Below are 19,659 nucleotides of genomic sequence, written 5' to 3'. Positions count from 1 at the left end.
AAATTGTCAGCCAACATAACGTGTAACGTAATTTACTTTATTACATTGTTCAACATGTTCTTAACATTTGTCATAATTAGTTAAAGCAACGAATTCGTATCTGCTCTCGTTGGACATCGATAACTTGTGGCATGAGAACTATATCCATACTCCGAGTAAGTAGACAATGGCCCTGATCGGACAGCTCAGAGCCTCTGCTCTTTTCTGTCCATAAGAAATAATTGGATTGGTGGAAGAGGCAGGGCAGGCCTGGAGCAGGGAAGGAGGGTGTGGTCAGCAAGGCATCCCCCGAGGCTGAATGCCCTAAGGTTTTTATCACAACGGTCGTATCCATACTATGACCAAAAAGCATACTAAATACTCAATTTACGTCACAAACAGTATTGCTAGTAAGAGTATTCGAACACAGTTTATGAATGAAAAGGACGTATTTAACTGCGCATACCTATGACGTTGTATTATCTGATCCCGCCCACGTGTGGTGGTCAAAAGAAACATGTCGCTCCCCTTCATACACAGATCCGCAATGTTATGCAGAAGATTTAGGGCAAGTTTAAATCTTTACGATCACACGACAAGGATTCAAAATACTACGATACGGTTACGAGTGAGTTGGCTATTTGATATCAATATATTCATAAAAAAATATATTTACATGGTCGAAATGTTGGTCAAATCGAAGTAACAAATGTTAGCTAGCATGAAATCAAGGATGCTAGCTAGCTCGTGTCAATGTCAAGCAATACGTAATGTGTGGAATTGGGATGGATTGTTTTTTTCATTAATGAGTTATCATGTGTATGCAGGAATACATTTCTCCCTGTCTCTTCCCCTTTCAAAAACAGACATTGTGTAGCTCAGTTGGAGAAGCAAATACTGGGATATTACAATCTACAGAGGAATACAAATTTGTGGAACGACTGATCCCACCTTCACGAGTGCCCATTCCCCCTAAACATGACGGTCCTTCCCCATCTGGCTGGACACCTCCATCAGGTAACGCTTGACACCGGAGATTGATAGCTAATTAGCATAGGTAGTCAACTGTCTTCCGTCTGTTTTCCGTAATCAAGCGCTGTAAACGTGCAAATATGGCCAGTTGCAGCCGACAGTATATTTTTCGGTGGTATGAAAGACAAGGTCCTTATGCTTCCAAAACCATACCGCTAGTGATTCATGTTAATGTTCAGACCGAACGTCGGGGCTCTTACCAACCCCCCCAAGTCATGATCAAAGACGAAACTAGCAGGTGATATTTACTTTATGGTTAACCTCAAATGTTTTTCCATCTTTTCCTTACCCCCTTTAACCCAACATTTTATAGAGGTACCTCCTGCTTTGCCGTACATGATCCGTCGCTCCCGAATGCACAATGTTCCTGTCTACACAGACCTTACCCATGGCAGCCGCAAGACAACCCTTGTACGCAAGGTTGAAGGGGACATCTGGGTGAGCGAGACAGAATTTCTATGGTTCTTCTGTCAAAACATTTTTGTAACTTTGGTGGAATTGCAAATCAGTATGGATGACTGACTGGAAGTATAAGGGCTTTATATTTATCTATCTTATGTTTTCCTGTCAATATGCAATTGTTTCCTCCTAATTAATGGTGCTACTTCCTCCTGTCAGGCTCTTGAGAAGGATGTTAAGGAGTACCTGCAACAGCTTACTGGCAAAGACCTGCCAACACAGGTCAATGAGGTGACCATGATACTTCGGGTCAAAGGTCACTTTGATGCAGAGCTGAAGGAGTGGCTGGTGAAGAAGGGATTCTAACTGGTCCACTGGCGAGGGGGTAAACTGTTGCAGAACAGTTGTCAGAGAAAAAGAGTGCATACTTTTCTACATGAAACCAGTTGTATTGCAATAAAATATCACCATTACCTGTTTGTGGTGTAGTCAATACTGAAAAATTAATTTACGATTTGGTGTATTACACATTTTTCATGGCTGTTCATGGTGTGTGTGTATATATGTATGTATATATATATATATATACAATTATACTTGAGGGAAGTATCTCGAACGATACTGTGATGTTTATGTAGGCAGGTTTCCATTGGCACATGTTTATTCGAAAAAAGCAATGTCAAAAACAAAACAAAAAATCCTTGCAATGCTCATGGAAACTGCAGTTTTCTGAAGATCGATAATATTTTTATCCGTTCGACAGGTGAATTATTATTTTGTCCAACTTTCTTATTGCGACAAATGTTTTCCGAATAGTAATTATTGCCGACAACATTTGAAGGTACGTGGAGCACGTGATATCACAAACTCAATTCCACATTTAATAAATTGCCTAATGCTTGCAAATAAACATGTGAAACTATAAAAATATATCTTGACTTTCAAGAATGCCTGAATTGCTTGGCCTTTTCTGGTTGGCTGAAAAGTTACCATGCAATTATTTAAGATCTACAATAGTGCAAGTTTTACCATAGAATGGACTCGTGGCGATCGTTGACATGAAACATATGGGAAATATTATTCTATCCGTGCTGGTTTAGGTGGCCTACCAGAGACATGAAACACAGGTGTGAGGGCATACACGCTGGCGCCAATTTATTAATGGAGAAATTTCTTAGATGGGTGATGGAAACACTTGTCATTCGAAACTAGGTTTTTGCGAGAATAAAACACGTTTTATATAGGTGTAACGTCATTATGTCCAGCAGTTTATCAACCCAAGATAGTTGAATGGAAACGCACACTAGCAGGCAATTGCCGTATCTATTTTGTGTGAATGCTGTGAGTGAACTCTGATGCAAAAATATCTTTCCTTCCAGGCAAATTGGACGTTCAACGTTTCACTCAACATTATTACATCCGCATGCAATCAGAATTAGAAACTCATTTGCCCTCCCAAAATAATGAATCCAATACTTAGACAGAGAATCCCTCCATCCGTGAAGAAATTACTGACTGACATTGGACCAAATGATCAGCACCGAATGGACTGACACGGAGTCTGATACTATCACTAGAGATGGAATTGAACTTCCTGCCAGAGTAATCACCAATAACAGTAATTTTCTGACACCAGCTGCAGGGAAAGATAATGGAGATGCTGATCATACAGATACCACAAAACAAAGTGTGCAGGCTGTGCTTATCCAAACCCTCTTTCTATACCTGTCCACAATACAACGAACCTAACTGTGGAATGGAATACTACCGAACTACAAATCATTCCGTGTGCTCAGAGGAATTCTATAAGGAATTTGTTTTACAGAAGCTGAACACATGGGAGATACAGAGAGTGGGGGGAGGAAGAAGATGCAGGATATTCTGCTTAGGAAGAAACATGGGGAAGAGGGAGGGATGGAGTGTTTTAAAGGCTGTTGAGGAAATGGGAGGTAGTGAGGAGAAAAAGGAAAGAGCACAGGTTATAGAGCTCCTCTCCAGGTTAGCAGAAATTCAGTCATCTAGAGAAGTGGGTGTGGAGGAGATTAAGGACATTTTAACCAAACTCAAATATTTAGGAGACGATGATGAAGTAGCAGTGCAGGTGGTCGCTGCAAATATTGGAGACAGTCGCTGCAGACATGGAGAAGGGGTTTGAAGAGAGTGAGGAGCTGGACTTTCTGACAGGCTCTCTGGGCTGAATATCGATGCTTTCTCAGAATAGGCACTGTGGGACCTGTTGAGCAGCCAGGAGAAGGAGAAGTTCAAAAATCTGGGCTCTGGTTCCCCTGTGGAAACCCTAGTGGGAGCAGCACCAGGAGGGGGAAAGCCCAGATGGAGCTACTGGAGGAGGAGATGATGCCGCAGGACAGGAAGGGAGCAGTACAAGAGAAGCAGTGAAGACAGATGATAAAGGACAGAAGGGGCATGTTCTTCCAGTTGTGAAGAAAGAGTCAAAGTCAAATTCTGGTCATCGCGGATATCGAAGTCAAGGCTTCTGGGGAAGGACTTGAGAGTGTGGGTAAATCAGTGAAAGAGCAGGGACAGAGAAAGGGTAAACACAGAAAGGAGGTGAGGAAGGCCAAGGGGACAAATCGACCTCTAATATGCTTCCAGTCAATGACAAAATCCCACCTCTGAGCTCCTGGTCTTCCCATCCATCCACCCCCTCTTGTTTGCAATGGCTTGGTCAATGCTCTGTTTGGCAACACCTTCGCCCTATGCCTGATGATCAATGGTAACATCGAGTCAGACCTAACTCAGGAGTTCTGCCAGATGGTTCTGACTGTGTCCGAGGCTCTGAGCTCAGGCAGGGTGTTCAGCTCCCTTCAGGGAGGGGAGGCATCCATTTTGTCCAGTGGGTTACTTTGACCGAGAGGACCCCAACCAGAGCTGTGGAATCCGTGGCTCATATTCTGACTGGGAGAAGTAAGGATGTTGGATACTGCTTGGCAGCTTTGAGACAACTCTGTACTGTGCTATCCCAGGCCAGGGCAGCTCTGCCCAAAGGGGGAGATGAACGGGGATATGAGAAATAAGTATTTGAAATAAGAAATGCGAGTTCTTTCAAGCTTGGGGGTCTGACAATACCCAGGAGGTGAGAAGACTGGCTGCTGAGTTATGGAGAGAGCACAGGAAGGAGGAGGATGAGATGAGTGCTTTGGAGAAGAGTTGAAGAAAAGTGAAGGATGTGTTGATTGAGAATGTTTTAGCATTCTATAACAGTTAATAAAGAGACTCATATTTACCCATCTTATTTTCAATTCAAATTCAGGGCCAGACTGGTATTACTTGTTTGCATACAATTTTGTAAACATTTATTCTGACTGCAATTACTATTGTTTATTGTTTTTTTTTTGTTGTAAAAAAATCACAACAAAGTTATGCAATAACGTTAAGGTAAACTTAAGGCTTCAATTTCAGTTTTGAAATATTAAATAAACAGGCTAACACTCTTGTCACTCTCCAAATATTGTCCAACATGACCATTTCAATACATGCATACATTTTCCTGATCATTTGAATATCTTTCAGATCAGTGCTAATACATCACAGTTACTGAAATGTGACTCATCTGTTCATTTGAAATAAAGTGTAGGGCTGGTTTCTTGGACAGAGATTAAGCCTACTCCTGTGCTAAAACACACTTTAAATGGAGATTCCCCATCGAGCATGCTTTTTAGTCCAGGACTAGGCTTAATCTGTGTCTGGGAAACCAGTCCATAGTGTCCAATCTTGAGGAAGAAAGTAAAGATCAGTATGAAAGCTAATGCTCAAGATTGATCGTGCTTGAGACTCACTAGAAAGACATCACTACTATGAACAAATGGTAAAGCCACTGGGCCAAACTGTCAGCTTGTCCGGCCAGTTTATATAGAGTCAGAAGTGCCATTTTCTCCACAGTCATCATGTGTAAAGTACATATTCATTATTACAGAGAAAAGACAGGATTTCAGTAGTTTTTGTTCAGTCTAGTCTGTTGAGGTTCAGAAAGTGCACTTTATACAACACAGCTGGCCATCATATGCAGTGTCCATCCCTCGCATGCTCCCGGGCCCCGGCTCTGCCCCGACTGCTTCGGTCGAAGCTTAGCTCAGTAGATATAGGGGAAGATCCTGTAGGGCACGCGCCTGCAGTAGCTGTTCCATGCCAGGCCATACTTGGCCCTGCAGTGCCTCTCATCACGGGCCTCTCGGTGAATTAACAGGACAGTGAAGTACACAATATAAAAGTAAGGTAGAAGATGGTTGAATCCTGGAACAAGACATACAGTACATAGGATCAGAATAAAGTGCCTTCAGAAAGTATTCAGACCCCTTGATATTTTGGTACGTTACAGCCTTATCCAAAAATGGATCTACACAATCTACACACAATGCCCCACAATAAAAAAAAATAAAAAAACAGGTTTAGACATTTTTGCAAATGTATTAAAAATATAAAAAAGATACCTTATTTACCCATCTTTGCTATAGGACTCAAAAATTGAGCTCAGGTGCATCCTGTTTCCATTGATCACCATTGATGTTTCAGCTTGGAGTCCACATGTGGTAAATTCTATTGATTTGACATGATTTGGAAAGGCACACACCTGTCTATATCAGGTCCCACAGTTGACAGTGCATGTCAGAGGAAAAACCAAGCCATGACGTCAAAGGACTTGTCCGTAGCGCCCCGAGACAGGATTGTGTCGAGGCACAGATCTGGGGAAGGGTACCTAAACATTTCTGCAGCATTGAAGGTCTCCAAGAACACAGTGAACATAATTCTTCAAGAGAAGAAGTTTAGAACCACCAAGACTTCCTAGAGCTGGCCACACGGCAAAAATTAGGAATGGGGGGAGAGGGGCATTGGTCAAGGAGGTGACCAATAACCCAATGGTCACTCTGACAGAGCTCTAGAGTTCCTATGTGCAGATTGAAGAACCTTCCAGAAAGACAACCATCTCTGCAGCAGTCCATCAATCATGCCTTTATGATAGAGTGGCCAGACGGAAGCCATTCCTCAGTCAAAGGCACACAACAGCTCGCTTGGAGTTTGCCAAAAGGAACATAAAGACTCTCAAAACATGAGAAACAAGATTCTCTGGTCTGATGAAACCAAGATTGAACTCTTTGGCCTGAATGCCAAGCGTCACGTCTGGAGGAAAACTGGCACCATCCCTACAGCGAAGCATGGTGGTGGCAGCATCATGCTGTGGGGATGTTTATCAGCGGCAGGGAGACTAGTCAGGATCGAGGGAAAAATGAACGGAGCAAAGTACAGAGAGAGCCTTGATGAAAACCTGCTCCAGATTGCTCAGGACCTAAGACTGGGGGCGAAGATTCACCTTCCAACAGCGACTCTAAGCACACAGCCAAGACAATGCAGGAGTGGCTTCGGGAAAAGTCTTTGAATGTCCTTGAGTGGCCCAGCCAGAGCCCGGACCTGAACCAGATCAAACATGTCTGGAGAGACCTGAAAATAGCTGTGCAGTGACACTCTCCATCCAACCTGACAGAGCTTGAGAGGATCTGCAGAGAAGAATGGGAGAAACTCCCTAAATATAGGTTTGCCAAGCTTGTAGCATCATACCCAAGAAGACTTGAGGCTGTAATTACTGCCAAAGGTTCTTCAACAAAGTACTGAGTAAAGGGTCTGAATACTTATGTAAATAAGATATCAGTTTTGTTAGTTGTAAAAAATAAATAAAAAAATTTAAAAAAAAAGTTTTTGCTTTGTCATTATGGGGTATTGTATGTAGCTCAATGATATATATATATATATATATATCAATTTTAGAATAAGGCTGTAATGTAACAAAATGTGGAAAAAGTCAAGGGGTCTGACATGCTGGCTGGATGCAGAGAGGGTCTATTTGATCTCTACTTACCACACGGCAGGGACCATGCCAGGGCCATGAGAAGGTCTCCTAGGTAGTTAGGATGGCGTACGAGGCCCCACCAGCCAGACACCAAAAGGCGCTTCCCAGTTGCTGTGGCAATAGTCTCCAGGTCTACAGGCACAAGGGGAAATTATATATATATTTTTCTTTCGTTTTGGACGTGGCGTTACCTTTATTGAACTAGGCAAGTCAGTTAAGAACAAATTCGTATTTTCAATGACTGCCTAGGAACAGTGGGTTAACTTCCTTGTTCAACGACAGATTTTCACCTTGTCAGCTCGGGGATTCGATCTAGCAACCTTTCGGTTACTAGTCCAACACGCTACCTGCCGCCCCATTTGAGAGAGATCAGATTGCAAATTATTCACACTCCATCTGCTCTTTCCGTTGGGGCCAGATTCTACTCTGTGGTGCCTCCTACCGTCCACTGTATTCATTATGCACTTTGTTCCATTATGGAAAACAAAATTTGAAACAGCCAGTAATAAAGATGTCATCAGATAGATGGCCCAATTCTATCTATCCTCTCAAAACTGTTAAACTGATTTAAGAAAAGTGTATTTATTCCAAACTAAAAACGTGTGGAAGTTGCCATGCCAGGAAATCGAATCAAGAAGTTGAATACTAACTTGCAACACTGGGATGTGTAGGGTCCCGTCTGAATTGGTTCTTCTGGGAGTTTGATTTTCTGAAGATATAATACCCAGCACCTAATGACAAGAAGAGATAAAATACATTCCATTAATAAGGGGACAAACAAATATAACAAATCTTTAAGTGCAGAATGCACACTTTCCCACCCCACATCTTAAAACATGATTTACCATTCAATGTGACTATAGCTGTGGCTCCTAGAGGACTAAGGGACTGTGGGTGCACGACCAGGAAGGCAGCTTGCAGGCTGTACATAAAGGGAACCCAGGCCAGGTCCCCAAAGACCAACATAAACCCAAAGCCATCATGCACTATGTCCATGGTGGTCAGCACAGCCTCCTGCAACATCACAGAGAAAGCATCAGTCAAGAAAATATATTCCACTGTCAAATGAAACATACAGCACTGTAGAAATGTAATGAATTTTAGGGCTCAATATACATCTGCATTGTAACACCACAACACATTCAATTGGCATCACTCTGTTATACCACTGTTATTTCCTAGCTATTCCTGTGGACTGTCCTCTCACCTCATTCCACAGAGCATCCGCCACGTAGAGCAGCTGGAAGCCGTTGACCAGTATCATGGCCAGGGAGGCGGAGTCCCGTAGCTCCACCTCTTTCATTAGCATCCCAAAGTTAATCACCACCTAATTGGAAGAGAGTTTTTTTTTTTTTTTTACATATCAACACAACTATATTTGACTTCATATAATATAGTCACATTTGCTCCATTTCCACTCACCCAGCCAATCAGACCTGGTCTCAGCTCACAAAAATACTTCAGATCAAAGCTTCCAATCCGCGGGTTCAGCTCTCGCCCCATAAAGAAATCATACAGGGGGTTTCCTGTGTGAGATACAGCAGGCGTGAGCCTATACAGGAAAACCTCTAATGCATTTTGATGTGTGTTGTTTACTTGATATTTTATGTTACTTCTCTAATCCTGCACCACCCTTACCTGTGTTTCCCCCCTGGGCGAGGGCATGGTGAGGGGCCCAGAAGGAGCATATGTAGAGGTAGAGGGAGAGGAGGAATGACACCCCAATAGCACACACTGCCAGAGGCAACAACAGCTCAAAGAGATACCCCAGAGGCATCCCCAGCCATAGTGACAATGTCAACAGCACAGCTGTGATGCAAAGGGCATGAAAACCTGTAGAAGGAGAGAGAAAAAGAGAAAGATAAAAAAGAGCTAGAAAGGGTGAGGGAGCAGGTGGCAGGGATAGATACAATAGATAATTAGTTGGGAGAAGGAATCATTAAAATAACAAGTTGAGTTTGGACTGAGTAGCTTGCAACAAGATACATCATTGTGGACTAATGGCCTGCATAGCTCAAGGTCAATGACACCTGCAGTAGATGAAAACATAACCAGTTAACTCTTCGCACCCAGCTCAAAGCAAACCTGCTTAAAATTGAAACTGTACACATTGGAACACACTACTTCAAAGCTTTATTTCTGCACCCGCCAACCCTACAATACCGTTTATGGGGTACTTGAGTCTTGAGCTATCTTTTAGCACCATCCCCTCAGACACCTGCAGGTAAGACAGAGATATGTGTATCAGCCAAACAACGTAGTCAAGAGACAAGGACTCCAGAACTCAAAGGTATTCATAATGAACAGCTCGTCTCACCTTCCCCATAGGCAGCAGGTAAAAGAAGCTCTGGAGGGCCATCCAGCCCAGTATGAGAACAGGGGCCAGGGGGTCCCATAGCTGGGCTGTGGGAGGCAGGACAGGGGGCCACTGGAGCACGCTGGCCACAGGGGAGCGACATACACAGAGCAGGTAAAGTACCGTCAGGGGCAAGAAGACAGGTATACAGGTGGCACCTTCAAGGGGGAAGAGGAAGAGAGACCAAGGAAGTGAAGTTGGTGGAGAAGAGAATGGGTGTGAGATGGGATTGCAATATGCCTATTTAAAACTGAACATGCAAAATATTTTTAATAAAGCAAACTCACCCAAAGTCCCCCCAAATTCCTTTTCTGCTTGTGGGGATTTTAGTTTGTTGAACTTCATTATCTGTCTCCTGTGAAAATGTTAAGAGGACACTGGTAGTGTGCATGCTCAAGACAAATGTGTATAGGCAGCAATAAAGACCTTTATCTCATATTCTCTGAATGAATTGGACTAGTATAGACTCTAGTGACTACTATAATGTCCTACTTTATTGATGTTGAGAAATAAAAACATAACTCTGCTAATATAGTTAATCTCTAGCGTAACGAGGTTACGATTCGGTTGAATGACATAATGTAGACAGATACTTCAACATAGACAGGTTACATCACAGAAAAACAATTCCATGCGCATTTGATAGCAGCTAAATAGAACATTTTTGCGTTGGACGTAAACCAAGAACATTAAAAGGTTTTTTTTTCTTCCAACATCGCATAATTTATAGCGTCACTCACCTGTATTCCTCATGTATACTCACGCCAAACGACAAGTACAGTGCGACGATAAGAACGCGTGCGTAGAACTGCCCCAAAGCTTACCCCCCTGACATGACCCATCTCTAAACCAATGGGATTAAGCCATGGTCATCAGAAGAGCATGGAGAGGGGAGCGTTAAACCAATCAAATTTACGCAGGGGCGGTGACCACATATATCATAGGGCCGAGAAAAGTGATGGTCAAATTGAATGTACAACTTTTTACTCTATAGCGCTCTTATTGGTTGCTAGAGACATAACTCTTGCTTATGACGTGAGAAAGTACTCATGCAACACCTACGCAAACATTATTTCCATAATTGATGCAAAGTATGATGATTAATCAATCATGATTCAAAATGAATTGAAACACAAAGTTATTACTTAGAATGCTGACACTTTATATAACATACAGAGATGATGAATTGTAACATAATTAGTATAATTTAAATTGCAAGATTAAGTGTGCAATGGGAAAACAAGAGAAATACAAATAATTGAGATCAGGTCCTTGAATTTGAAATGCAGTATTTAGTGTGCAAATTGAGATCACGTCCTTGAAAGCAGGAGGCGCAACTCTGCTTTACATCCGTTTGAGTTTGATTTTTTAAATTCAATTCATATTACCATATGATAATGTTTGTTATTACTAATCAAATTAATATAGATGCATCCCACCCAAACATCACATAATTCATAATAACATTCATAGTAACCTCAATCCCCTCCTGACCCACATTTACATCATGGGAATCGAGAGTATCAAGTAAAAGCCCTCTTTGTCCAATTTTCAATGTTCAGTTAACTTCAAAGGCCTTTTTTTGGTTTTAACCTGTTACACCCTCTTCAATTTCACCATCACAATTCACCAGTTCCTCAAACAATGTGACCTCTGGCCTTTAACCTCTCTCACAGATGACCTCAATCACGCTCTGCTCCATGGGAGCGGGGTCCAGGGAGCGGTGGGCAGTGCTGCCAACTATCTCGCCGAGTAGGAAGTGGACCAGGTTTTCATCGGAGACGAAGCGCCACAGATACATCTGCAGGTAGTTGCAGTCAACCTGGATCTGCTGCAGGCCGTAACGACCAAAGGTACGCAGGCGGACACACTCCAGGAACGTCTTCAGACTGATCTTTATGATCCCTGTCACCACAGAGACCTGAGAGAGGAGATTAAGACTGTCAAATTGGGGGGTGTAAGAGACAGTCTCTATGCAAGGGGTCTCCAACATTTATAGCATGAAAGCTACTTTAAAAAAAAAAGCTAATCATTTCAAATAGGCATATTCGTCTCTTCTCCTCTACCCTGCAACTCTTCACCAGGCCCTTGTTGTACAAGAGATGCGTTTTCTGGTAAAAAATAATGGTTAATAAAGGGCCCCATAAAATTATCCATTGTATTTTCCCAGATTAAGTTCTGTTCTTTTTTCCCTTTTTATTTTATTTTTTAACTCTCAATATTATAAGTATTTATAGAGAAACAATGAAAATGGATGTTCTGAGTCCATGTTAATTTTCAAATCACATCCGAATTTTAAGGTCTGATTTTTATTTATTTTAATAACAATGTTTTGATTTGAGTGCAATTCCCCTTTAATTGTGCATTTCATTGCTCAGTCTAGCAATGTTTCTGTTAGGCCGACTGCTGCAACATGTCATGGCCGAGTTTGCAAAACAATGGCCACCCAATTGCTACAAATAATTATGATATCTGTTAGGTAAGCCTACTTTGCAGACAACGACCTTCCTCAATCAAATGTTATCATTACTGGCATCGCTAACTGTCTACTTACGGAGTGAGCATAGACAAATGAGTGCACCAAACAGACAGAAATGCAATATTTCTGGAAATTAATTGGCAGATATTGTGTTACATTTGGATTTTAAAGCCAAGAGGCGCTAAACAGGGGTGGGATAATGTCAATGTTGCTTTGATTGGATTGGATAGTAGCCGGGATGTTTATGACAGATTGCGATGGAACACCTGAAAAATAATTGCCTGTACTTTTAGAATTGCTTTGCAACCCCTACTCTAGGCCCTAAGCTACCAGAGCTCTGTGACCCCTCCCTACCCACTTTGTTAAACTCCACAGGACTGAAGATGTCGATCCGCTCAGAGAAGAGCTTGTGTATATTACTCAGGAAATTGGTATCCATAGCAGCACTGCAGGGAGACAAAAACCATTCATAAGCCATTAGGAAAGATAGCAGAGGTAGGATCAGTCTAAACATCCACACATTGTGATGCAGTGTTAATGTATTGTGTTGTTATGAAAGGGTTGTGTGGTAGGCGACTGTAGTTCTGGTACCTGGGTGTGTAGCTGGGGGCATAGCGGGTTTGCTGCCTAGAGCCGCTGTAGACAGAGAAGGTCCTTTTGCTGGAGTCACTGCTGTGGGCTTTCCTCGTCCCCTCCTCATAGAGAAGACTCACCTGTAGGGCAACACAAGGAGAGACAGATCAGGGGAGGGAGTAAAGCTGTTTAGATTCCTAGCACTGATGATGCTTTTGTCCACTCACATTCATGCAGTGATTAGAGTTTTCCTACATTCCAAAGGGTTTTATATAGATAACGGCCATTACCTGCACATCAATGGAAGTGGTGTCCTCCACCACTCTCTTCATCACAGCACGGACGTTCCGTGGCTCGATGGTGTTGACCCAGTCTCGAGTCTCCACACTCTTTCTCAGCATCTGGGATATGATCAGGCCCTGAACCTATCAAACAACAAGAGAGAAGAGGTCAGCTTTGAAATAGAAGGAATAGGCCTGAAATGGCCAGTCGCAGCAACAGTCATTTGTTGGTAAAGTGGGAAAATGTGCCTTCAGAAAGTATTCCTACCCCTCGACTTATTCCACATGTTGTTATGTTACTGCCTGAATTCAAAATGAATTAAATCTTTTTTTTTCTCACCCATCTACACACAATACCCCATAATGAAGTCAAAACGTGTTTTCAGAAATTTTCAGAAGTATTCACACCCCTGAGTGAATACATGTTAGAATCACCTTTGGCAGCGATTACAGCTGTGAGTCTCTGGGTAAGTCTCTAAGAGCTTTGACACCTGGATTGTACAATATTTACATTTCTTTTTCAATATTCTTCAACCTCAAATTTGTTGTTGATCATTGCTACACAACCATTTTCAGGTTTTGTCATAGATATTCAAGCAGATTTAAATCATAACTGTAACTCAGCCATTCAGGAACATTCACTGTCTTCTTGGTAAGCAACTCCAGTGTAGATTTGTCCTTGTGTTTTAGGTTATTGTCTTGCTGAAAGGTGAATTCATCTCCCAGTGTCTGTTTTTATCCTGAAAACCTCCCCAGTCCTTAACGATTGCAAGCATACCCATAACATGATGCAGCCAACACCACCATGCTTGAAAATATGGAGAGTGGTACTGAGTAATGTGTTGTATTTGCCCAAAACATAACTTTTTGTCCTGAACACAAAGTTAATTGCTTTTTGCTGTTGAAAACGGGATGTATGTAAGTGTAATTAATAACTTCACCGTGCTCAAAGGGATATTCAATGTCTGCTTTTTATTTTTAACAATAGGTGCCCTTCTTTGCAAGGCATTGGAAAACCTCCCTGATCTTTGTGGTTGAATCTGTGTTTGAAATTCACTGCTCAACTGAGGGACCTTGTAAGTGCGGGGCACAGAGATGAGGTAGTCATTCAAAAGTGTTAAAACACTGTTATTGCACACAGAATGAGTCCATGCAGCTTATTATGTGACATGTTAAGAAAATGTTTACTCCTGAACTTATTTAGGCTTACCATAATAAAGGGGTTGAATACTTATTGAATTAACATTTACATTTTTTACATGTTAGTCATTTAGCAGACACTTTTATCCAGAGCGACCTACAGTAGTGAGTGCATACATTTTCATACGGGTTCCCCGTGGGAATCGAACCCACAACCATGGCGTTGCAAGTGCCATGCCCTACTGAGCTACACATTTCAGCTTTTAATGTTTAAGGAATATGTAAAAATGTCAAACATAATTCCACTTTGACATTATACGGTATTGTATGTAGACCGGTGACCAAACAAATCTCAATGTAATCCATTTTAAATTCCGGCTGTAACAAAACAAAACGTGGAAAAAGTCAAGGGGTGTGAATACTTTCTGAAGGCACTTTTACCTTAACATAATGGTTCAGTAGCTTCTGTGCTGCCTCTCTGGCCTCTCCACATAAAGCTGCGACTGCAGTTACAGGAGAACGATGCTGTGAAAACGAGAGAAACATGAGGATATAATAGCATGTGATACACATTTCTCATGACTGAAGAGGACCTATTGTTTGGATAGATACTCTTACATTCCCATCAACAGCGTTGAAGAAGTGTTCAGTCTCATTGGCATATTTACCTGTACGAGGAACTGCTCGTCTGTGAGGGTGAGGATGTAGGTGATGGTGGAGGTTTCATAGTCCAGGCAGAGTCGTGACAGCAGCAGGAGGAGGGCAGGGGGTGTAGAGCCGCCCCTGTCTCCCGCACTCTCACAGAACTGACGTGAGGACTGGCACACAAACTTAATGAAGTTAACCACAAGGCTCTCACGCACACCCTGGCTGCAAAACTCCCCCTGAAATAGAGAGGTGAAAGAGAGTTGTCAATGACATAAATATCATACCAAATTCAGAGAATAAGGCAAACTATCAGAGCAACTCACAAACTGAGGGACACAACTAACCCACAAAAGCATCAGTATTAATCTCACCTTGAAGTAAGGCTTATTGGAGAAGGTGATGTCCTTTGCGGTGAAGAGGTGCACTGATGCCAGCACTGACTTGATCTGATTGAGAATGGAGGCAGACAGACAGGAGAGGAGCTCTGGCAGGCTAGCGGGAGCATCTTTCCCAGTGGCTGGTCCCGCCAGATGAGAGCCCCCTCCAGCTGAGCTTCCACCCAGCCGAGGGGTTGCTAGGGCCTGCCTCACGTCTCTCAGGCTGTCCAGGTAGAAGCTCTGCAGGGCTGCCAGGTACTGCTTGATCCTCTCCCTGGCTGCTCGCACCACGATCTCAGTCCCTTGGCTGGGCACAGCAGACCCAGGCAGCAGTTTGGCCACGGCCTGGAGCCTGCGGTGGAACCGGTCCAGAGCCCGGACCAGAAGAGAGTTGTCTCCAACACTTTTCTCCTCCTGTATCCTCCTCTCCACCAGAGAGAAGTAGCAGGTGGCCATGGCATCCACGAAAGCATGCAGCTTGCCAATGGCCATATGGGGGATGTTTTTGGAGGCCAGATTACCCTCTTGTGGACGGTTGACAAACAACTCTTGGTACGAGGCAATGACCAAGCAAAGGCTGCTGACGAATTCATTGCAACCTCTGTCTATGAATTCCAGAATATCAGTTCTTGAGCTGGAAGAGAGGAAGGGATTGCCTGGAGAGGTGGGGTCAGTGGGAGATCCAGCAGTGGGTGCAGCTGACAGTCTGCGGGCAGGGCCAATGGAGGGATCTATCACTGATGTGGGTCCAGAGGACAATGGTGGTCTTAGCTCCGCCTCCAGTCCTCGGAGGTTTGCTTCCAGTCGTGACTGGGCGTGGATCAGGAACTTGTCACACAGTTCCTCTGCTGGCTCATCCAGCTGCAGCAGAAGCTCCACACACTCTGAAAGGTCCTTCGCACTCGAACCTCCATCTCTGCAAACAAAGTGAAAACCAGGCAGAGGCATAATGTATTATTACTATAGAATATGAACTAGAAATGAAAATTCAAAAAACATTGTTTTGCAGCCATACTAATCTCAGTTAACACAGAACTAAAGTCTCAGGTAATTGGTAAGCTTCTCCATTAAGTTCTGGGTCCATACATGTTAAGAGAAGAGATCAAGAAATGCTAGAAGGACCAGAAAGAGGATCTCCACCCTTTTTCTTTGCAATTTAGGTGCCGAATGTCCCCTCCCCTTCTGAAATTCAAATGATGCGAACACCTGCGAAATCATGATTTGTCTAAATCGCCAGTGAGGAAAAAACAAACACTGGATCTGCTGCTGCTCGTTATCCTACGCATCCACTTCAGTCCCGCCAGATTCTCTCGGTTTGCATGCAGAATCTTTCCACAAGTGACTACTACTCCTACCTGAACTTCTGCCTAAGCTCCTGTGCCAGCTTGTCCATGATGGCATGACAGTCATCCTGGATGCCCCTGAAGGAGGGCATGTGGCTGTACTGCTGCAGCACGCAGCGGGCACGACGATGGGAGCTCACCGCCTGGGAATAAGCCTGCAGCTCCAGACACTTATTCAGCCTGGCAGGCAGCTCAAACAGAAACTGCAGCTTTCAAAGGAGAGTGTGGACTCCTGGGTGGGGGGAGGGAGAGAGGAAAAGTTTGAACAAGTAATCTGACAATGATAGGTATATGACCAACAAATACAATTTGTTATTTAGTTTTCATTTCAGGCGATGGAGACGTGTCACCACAGGTTTCATTACGGACCTGACAGTTTGGTTATCTGTGCATGCTGGTCCTGAAGAGTCCCACTGATGTGTGCACTGAACTCTGTGATAGCAGCCATGTTAGTAGAGAGACAATCCATTTCGTCCTCCATCTTCTTAAAATCATTCTTCATTTTTCTGATTGTGTCTAGTGGGAGGAGGTGAGGGCATTCATTCATTTCATGGTATGTATACTGAACAGTGAGTGACGCAAACATGATATCCAATGCATCGCATACACTGTCCCCTATTTGCTTACCTGTGGCAGATATGAACTTGTTGTAGTTCTCATACACCAATGTCTGCATGTCACTGTCCAAGGAGCGGATCCGTTTCACCATGCAGGTCTCCTGGTCCATCAGCTCTCCAAGGGAACATTCCCTCCTAAGCTGCAGCCACCAATGGCATAAAGGTCCGTTTTGAAGACAAGACAACCAACAGACATCACTGAGTGACCGACGCCAATGCCAGATAAGCCGTTGGCATTGGCTCTTGTACAGAAAATAATAATTTGCCTCAATTTAATTTGTTGTCTTATGGTCAATGAATATGTGTGGCATCCAGACACAGAAATGTGATCTTACCTTATTGAGATAAACCTCAGGATCGAAATGCGTGCCGTTTATATCGCAAGGATTCATCGACTCTGCTTGATCCACGGTCTTTCCTTCCTCGTTCAACCCATAATAGAGCTTCAACATACCGTGCACTCGGCGCTTCCGCGCTGGGTCGGAGTCAGGTGGTGTGGTGGCCGTAGTATAAATATCCCCGTCCATTTAGACTGAATACCAGCAAAATTGTTATGAATTGCAGGACAGACCAAAGAACAGCTAAATGTAACCGCCAGGTAAACAGAAAACCAGCTATTCGCCACTAAAGCAAATAGAGAAGTTACCGTACATGTCCCGATGAGAAGCCCGTGATAAACGAGCCAGTAGGTGGCAGCAATGACTCAAAGAACACCAAATCAAGGAACGGTGGATCGGATATTCAAAACATTTTATTGATCAAATATGAACAAAAAAAACTACGATTGTAAGGTTTAAAACACAATTATAACAAATCTTATAGTTTTGTCAAAACAGTACAAAGCGGAATAAAAAAACGTATTGTGGGTTTAACTAAACCTACAGTCAGTCACTGGTTAAGTTTGGTAGTGCACATTATATAAATTACAAAGGAAAGAAAACAGAAAGAAGTTACAGGGTTCGATATATTTTAGTCTCTACGGCTGCGTTTACACAGGCAGCCCAATTCTGATATTTTGCCCAATTATAGGAAAGATAGCTTATCTGACTAATTCTTTTTTTTCTTTACCCGACTAATTCTTTTTTTTTCTTTACCAATCAGGTAAGCCATCTTGCCTATAATTGGGAAAAATATCAGAATTGGGCTGCCTGTGTAAACGCAGCCAATGTACACACGAGGTAAAGTAAATGTATAGCAAACAGAGCAGATCATGTTTGACAAACAAGTCTACACGTTTACCAGGTCAGTCTCTCAACGGCCAAATTACAAATTAATAGTGAAAGAAAAAGGGACTTGGTCTTTTTATCCAGACTATTGCTTCTTTTGAGTGTGAGAAAGACAGAAACAGAGATACAGTGTAAGAGAGTCAAAAATTATTAGTCCAAGTTATTACTCATAATAATACTAAGAATACAAATAATGACCAAAGGTAAAAACTTGACAGTATTTCTGATGTATCAATAGTGCATGTTTAAGATATTGAATGTTGTGCATGTACAGCAAGTGAGTACACCACCATCTTTTTAAAAAGGAATACCACATCCATAGATCGCGTGCCTTAGGAATCGGAACATTTTGTTGTCTTTGCATAATTGACCATATCAGTTATAACATAGTGGAAACCACATTCTTCAGTTTAACACTTAATTGCATCAGAGATATACAGTAGAATCGTTCCTCTCATACTGAAGAGAGGTCAGCAGAAGAACTGTCATCAGGAAACACCAAATCTAAAACCGACCCTTACCTTAAGCCAGACCCTAACCCACATTTAACCAATTCAAAAAGTAAATATTGGTTTACGCATCAGAAAATTCTCTTTAGTCTCTCCCCTCCCAAGTCAAGCTGCCCTTGCATAGTGTACAATATAAACAATAACAGTGCTAGAATGCTAGGCCTTGTCATTTCTGGGAGGGAGATACACATAAAGTCCATGATAACCATGAGACTCTGAATCTGAGTGTTTAGCACGGAGAGGCATAGACTACCACAAGATATACGTTTGTTTTGGTACAAAGACTGAGGTATGAACAAGATAGTTGCAGAGCCTCCAATATCGCCCTCCTTTCAGATAATACAATCTGCATGACAGATTTTTACCTTGTCAGCTCGGGGTTACCGGCCCAGCAACCTTCCAGTTACCGGCCCAACGCTCTATAACCACTAGGCCACCTGCCACCCCCCAATTCATCCCAAAGGTGTTTGGTGGAGTTGAGGTCAGGGCTCTGTTCAGGCCTGTCAAGTTCTTCCACACGGATCTCGACAAACCATTTCTGTATGGACCTCACTTTGTGCACTGGGGCATTGTCATGCTTTAACAGGAAAGGGCCTTCCCCAAACTGTTGCCACAAGTTGGAAGCACGGAACCGTCTAGAATGTAATTGTATGCTATAGCATAAATACTTCCCTTCACTGGAACTAAGGGGCCTAGCCCGAACCATGAAAAACAGCCCCAGACCATTATTCCTCCTCCATCAAACTTGACAGCTGGTATTATGCATTTGGGAAGGTAGCATTCTCCTGGCATCCTCCAAACTGAGAATCGTCTGTCGGACTGCCAGATAGTGAAGCGGGA

At 42.9% G+C, this 19,659-nt stretch overlaps 3 protein-coding genes and 1 pseudogene across 3 annotated transcripts; 2 read left to right on the top strand and 2 right to left on the bottom strand.

Moving 5' to 3' along the window:
- Positions 1-447: 447 nt before the first annotated feature.
- On the top strand, positions 448-1,883 carry LOC124007618 (39S ribosomal protein L49, mitochondrial-like). The gene is made up of 4 exons (XM_046318254.1): positions 448-607; positions 846-996; positions 1,325-1,449; positions 1,630-1,883. Exons 1-4 carry the CDS (start codon positions 497-499, stop codon positions 1,774-1,776), a joined length of 534 nt encoding a protein of 177 aa, XP_046174210.1. The 5' UTR covers positions 448-496; the 3' UTR covers positions 1,777-1,883.
- Positions 1,884-3,263: 1,380 nt separating this feature from the next.
- On the top strand, positions 3,264-4,582 carry LOC123990535 (annotated as a pseudogene).
- Positions 4,583-4,694: 112 nt separating this feature from the next.
- On the bottom strand, positions 4,695-10,454 carry LOC124007611 (delta(14)-sterol reductase TM7SF2-like). The gene is made up of 11 exons (XM_046318241.1): positions 10,367-10,454; positions 9,914-9,981; positions 9,588-9,784; positions 9,434-9,488; positions 8,909-9,103; positions 8,693-8,796; positions 8,478-8,597; positions 8,116-8,284; positions 7,921-8,001; positions 7,280-7,402; positions 4,695-5,661 (listed from the first exon to the last, which is right to left on the bottom strand). Exons 2-11 carry the CDS (start codon positions 9,969-9,971, stop codon positions 5,501-5,503), a joined length of 1,263 nt encoding a protein of 420 aa, XP_046174197.1. The 5' UTR covers positions 9,972-9,981; positions 10,367-10,454; the 3' UTR covers positions 4,695-5,500.
- A 313-nt stretch (positions 10,455-10,767) lies between these two features.
- On the bottom strand, positions 10,768-19,340 carry LOC124007595 (vacuolar protein sorting-associated protein 51 homolog). The gene is given in 11 exon segments (XM_046318238.1): positions 10,768-11,547; positions 12,464-12,551; positions 12,697-12,818; positions 12,969-13,103; positions 14,541-14,624; positions 14,768-14,983; positions 15,119-16,040; positions 16,480-16,699; positions 16,837-16,983; positions 17,095-17,224; positions 17,420-19,340. Coding segments are annotated over 11 exon segments (2,517 nt in total). The 5' UTR covers positions 17,612-19,340; the 3' UTR covers positions 10,768-11,286.
- Positions 19,341-19,659: the final 319 nt, after the last annotated feature.

Source organism: Oncorhynchus gorbuscha, linkage group LG02, assembly GCF_021184085.1.
Source record: "Oncorhynchus gorbuscha isolate QuinsamMale2020 ecotype Even-year linkage group LG02, OgorEven_v1.0, whole genome shotgun sequence".
In the NCBI taxonomy this organism is placed as follows: domain Eukaryota; kingdom Metazoa; phylum Chordata; class Actinopteri; order Salmoniformes; family Salmonidae; genus Oncorhynchus; species Oncorhynchus gorbuscha.
This window is presented reverse-complemented; position numbering and strand designations above follow the sequence as displayed.